Source organism: Rutidosis leptorrhynchoides, chromosome 6 (assembly GCF_046630445.1).
Source record: "Rutidosis leptorrhynchoides isolate AG116_Rl617_1_P2 chromosome 6, CSIRO_AGI_Rlap_v1, whole genome shotgun sequence".
NCBI lineage: Eukaryota > Viridiplantae > Streptophyta > Magnoliopsida > Asterales > Asteraceae > Rutidosis > Rutidosis leptorrhynchoides.
Window position 1 is genome coordinate 84682211 of NC_092338.1, and position 3913 is coordinate 84686123.

General features: G+C 33.8%; 1 protein-coding gene across 1 annotated transcript; it reads right to left on the minus strand.

The window, feature by feature from the left end:
* Nucleotides 1-614: 614 nt before the first annotated feature.
* LOC139852151 (uncharacterized) lies at nucleotides 615-2851 on the minus strand. The gene is made up of 3 exons (XM_071841378.1): nucleotides 2695-2851; nucleotides 1223-1423; nucleotides 615-817 (listed from the first exon to the last, which is right to left on the minus strand). Exons 1-3 carry the CDS (start codon nucleotides 2803-2805, stop codon nucleotides 782-784), a joined length of 348 nt encoding a protein of 115 aa, XP_071697479.1. The 5' UTR covers nucleotides 2806-2851; the 3' UTR covers nucleotides 615-781.
* Nucleotides 2852-3913: the final 1062 nt, after the last annotated feature.

Sequence of the window (3913 nt, forward strand, 5' to 3'; positions counted from 1 at the left end):
TTTATATTATATTATTTCATGTATGTAAAATAAAAATATAGTAAAAAGTTAACAGTAAAACTATAAAGTAAACAAAACAGTATGATAATGAAAATTCTTAAAATGTGTGTTTTTTGTATGCTAACCATCCCAAGGTAGCCCAAGTGGTTGGGGCCCTGAGATCCTTGCAAGAGGTCTCAGGTTCAATTCTTGGGGTGGCTAGGGAAGAGTTGGAAACAGCCAGGGAGTATTCCTGATAGGCTGCGTACACTAGAGTATGGGGTCGGATTACTCGCCCTTCCCGGGTAACCCGAACAGGGAAAACCTTACAACTTTTTGGATAGAATATTAAAAGAAACTTTGATCTTATTTTCTATTAGTTATAATAATAAAACTATGAGTCAGTAGTACTAAATTTCAGTTACCTAAAAGTTTCTTTTTAGGTGTAAAGATAATAAAAGCTTTACTTGAACTGAAATTGTAGTATAGAAAAGTTGCAAAATTACGATTTCCACACCCATGATACTTGACATTTTGACAGTTGTTAGTAACAAGATCACCCCTGAGCAACAACGAGTATCGAGTTAACTCAGCGGAGTATGATAAGCTAACAAGAGCATCTAAAATTTCCGACATAAAGTTTAACTTGCAGGTAATACTGGATTTTATTAACAGTAATAGAACCACAACATTGTGTCCTTAACATGAGTGTCTTAAATCCACTTTAAATAAATATAGTACTAGTCCAGATAAGATTAACTTCCTGCCAATGCAACTTCAGTGCAATACACAATTGAGAAGTTTAGAAAGTAGAACCATTCCATCCAAAGAAAGAACCCTGCAAAACAGCACGGAGTATATTTTTATAATCATCACAAAGACTTGCAAGAAATGTGTTAGTGGGTCAAACCAACCTGACCCATTTAGACCTTACCAGAAAATCAAAATGATTCAACCCAGACTCGCTACCTAACCCACCCATCTTATGACCTTTAATTAACAATAAAAAATCCTTAACAATGTTTCCAATTTTGAAGTATAGAAAAATGTCCAACAACTTTCTTTGATTCTGATTATAGTGAAGGGTGATTTACATGATCTAGATGACTCAAGACTGGTGTAAAGCATGCAGACACTGTGCATTTTCTTGACTTTGATAGGCCTAAATACACAGGAAAACTAAAATGAGAAGAAAAAAAACGACATTAATTTACAGAATATTGAGATCGTTAGATTAGCTTGCCTTGGCATCATAGAATTTGAGGAAAAATCGTGACTTGGGAACCGACAGTTTGGTCTCAAGAATTTCGGCAACTGCGGCACTTAGCTTTTTGTTTACATCAGCATTAAGACCACCAATTGACACGATCTCACCATAGGCTGCTGGCTGTTCAGTGCCTCCAAAGGCAATGGGTACAGAACCCTTCAACACGATCATGACGTACTGTACAATTGAAAATCATAAGAAAAGGTTTGTAAGGATTTTGAAGTGACTGTATAATGTCATTTTTGACTTCAATAACATCTTGTAATTTCAACCCATTGGCTTATGAACGGGTAATGAGTCAAATGGGTAAAACTCATATATATATATATATATATATATATATATATATATATATATATATATATATATATATAATGGTTCAAAAGTCACCCAGTTCTTAGGTTTTATTAGAGCATAAAAGGTGCTAGATAAGTGCTAAATAAACTTGGTTGACAAATTGTAATGCTACTGTACAAAATATGAAAATTAGAAATTGAGCAACAAGTGCTTCAAATACAAAACAGACATATGTGGAACAAGTGATAACCGTTTCTCTGGATTCTTACAGCCTAAGCATGAGACTAAGTTCCAAATCATACAAATATAAGCTAATAGAATCACATACAACACTGCTTATCATCATGTTCCATAACCATTCTTAAAGCCAAAATATATACAATCTACGAGAGACCAATATTAGTATTTATACATGTAAGACATATTTGATTGCATACTTGAACAAACTTACTTATCAATCACATACTTAAACTTTCAAAACCAAAAAATGAGTAATGACATCATTATAGTCTACTATTAACCAACTTAGCAAATAGTGAATGGTTAATCATAGACATGAAAAAGAGATAACGAACAGCTTTTCGGGAGAACTATTGAGACGTGAATCAGTTATTAACTAAACTTATCTCAGATTCTCAGGTAATCCAGCATAGAACTATACATCAACAATGCAATTCATAGACTAAATTATCACCTCACAGAACAAGTGCCATGGCACTTCAATTCAAAAAACAAATTGAAAACTATAACAAACTTCCTTTTAAGAACATTTTGTACTCAACCAAATAGCCTTCAATTCAAGAAATCACATCACTCGTTACATATATAAAATTACTCAAATTCCATTGCAGAAAAAAAGAGTTCATTCTAAGCTATGTCTCCGATCAGTATGTAACTACTTTATTTCAAATTCACAAAAAAATAAAAAAATATATAAATTAGAATTACATATATGAATCTATTACAGTATACAGTACTATAATTTTAGCCAAAGTCACAAAAATCATAATTATCAGCATATCTAAAGCAGCCACCATCTGCAATGTTCACTAATAAACCCTAATTTCAATAACTTACACAGTACTAGATACACAATTATACAAATATATATGTATATATACATACAAATACGGAGATAAGGAATTGTATACCGCTTCTGGTTTCCCGATGAGTTTGGCGACGATGGAGGTGGCTTCAGAGAGGATGGATGACGTGTCAACTCCATCTAAGTTGACGTTCGTTGATAGATTCAAGCACGGCATCTTCTTCTTCTTCAACACACTCGATTTTCTTCACCAAATCAAAACCCTAAAAACACACACACTCAAAAATAATACAGTATCTACCAACTCTCACCCTACCTTTTTGATAAGGCTCCTATTAGTTTTCGTTTTTCGGTTCTGGCCACCAATCTTAAATTGTTTTAGCTTTGATCACATATTATATTAATAAATTTGAGTAAATTACATTTTTCGTCCTTTTGGTTGATTGCTTTAGTAGATTTTGTCCCTAAACTCTTTTCCATGTATTGTAAATTATTGGCCATCCATAGGTTAGATGTTAACAATATGGAGATTGTTGTAGCTTTTTGCTTAGTTGCTTCGTCTAGCAACACGTGAATTACTTGAGATTGACTCGTTAAAAGTTTGTCCAAATTTAAACGAGTTCAAGCTCAAACTTGAACATATTTTGAATATTGTTTAGTTAATAAAATGTATGCTAGGTTCTTTATAGGTTTATAGCTTATCTTATCAACCATCTCATTTATTGTATGTTTCTCTATTAAGGTTGAGGGTACGAATGTGGATCTTGTTGTCGCTTTCCTTCCTATAAACGGAGGTCGTCGTTTGCCCCACACTGAAAAAAGAGTACAATAAGAAGATGTGAATTACGGTATGTTTGGTCAAAGAGCTTTTAAGATAGGGATGACAAAAATACTCGTACTCAAAGGGGAACCCGAATCCCAATATAATCGGGCCAGGTCTACAGGTCTAGGTATGGGGATGATTTTAGATCCGGGTTCGAATTTCGGGATGGTTTTAGGTAGAAACCCGATTACTTAGCCCATATAACCGAAAACATACTTGAATCTGTATACCTCACCTGCTTAAAATTCAATAATATATAATATACATATATTATTTTATAATATATGTATATTTGTTGATAATATACCCGTGAGGATACTCGTTTACCCTCTAGCTAGTATGTAAATAGGGATCCAAATACTCATGGGGATACTCATTTACCCGCCAGTTTGTAATTGAATGGGGATCCATCGGGTATGGACCGAGTTTGGGACATGTTTTCTTAATCGGGTTCGGGATTACTCCAAACACGACCTGATGTCATCCCTATTTTGAGAGCCTA

What these genes read in the sequence shown, in the direction of transcription:
- LOC139852151 (XM_071841378.1), bottom strand. Translation starts at nt 2,805, where the DNA reads ATGCCGTGCTTGAATCTATCAACGAACGTCAACTTAGATGGAGTTGAC. An exon ending in TCATCGGGAAACCAGAAGCG is followed by an intron (nt 1,424 to 2,694) that starts GTATACAATTCC and finishes TCAATTGTACAG; the next exon opens with TACGTCATGATCGTGTTGAA. An exon ending in TCAAATTCTATGATGCCAAG is followed by an intron (nt 818 to 1,222) that starts GCAAGCTAATCT and finishes GCTGTTTTGCAG; the next exon opens with GGTTCTTTCTTTGGATGGAA.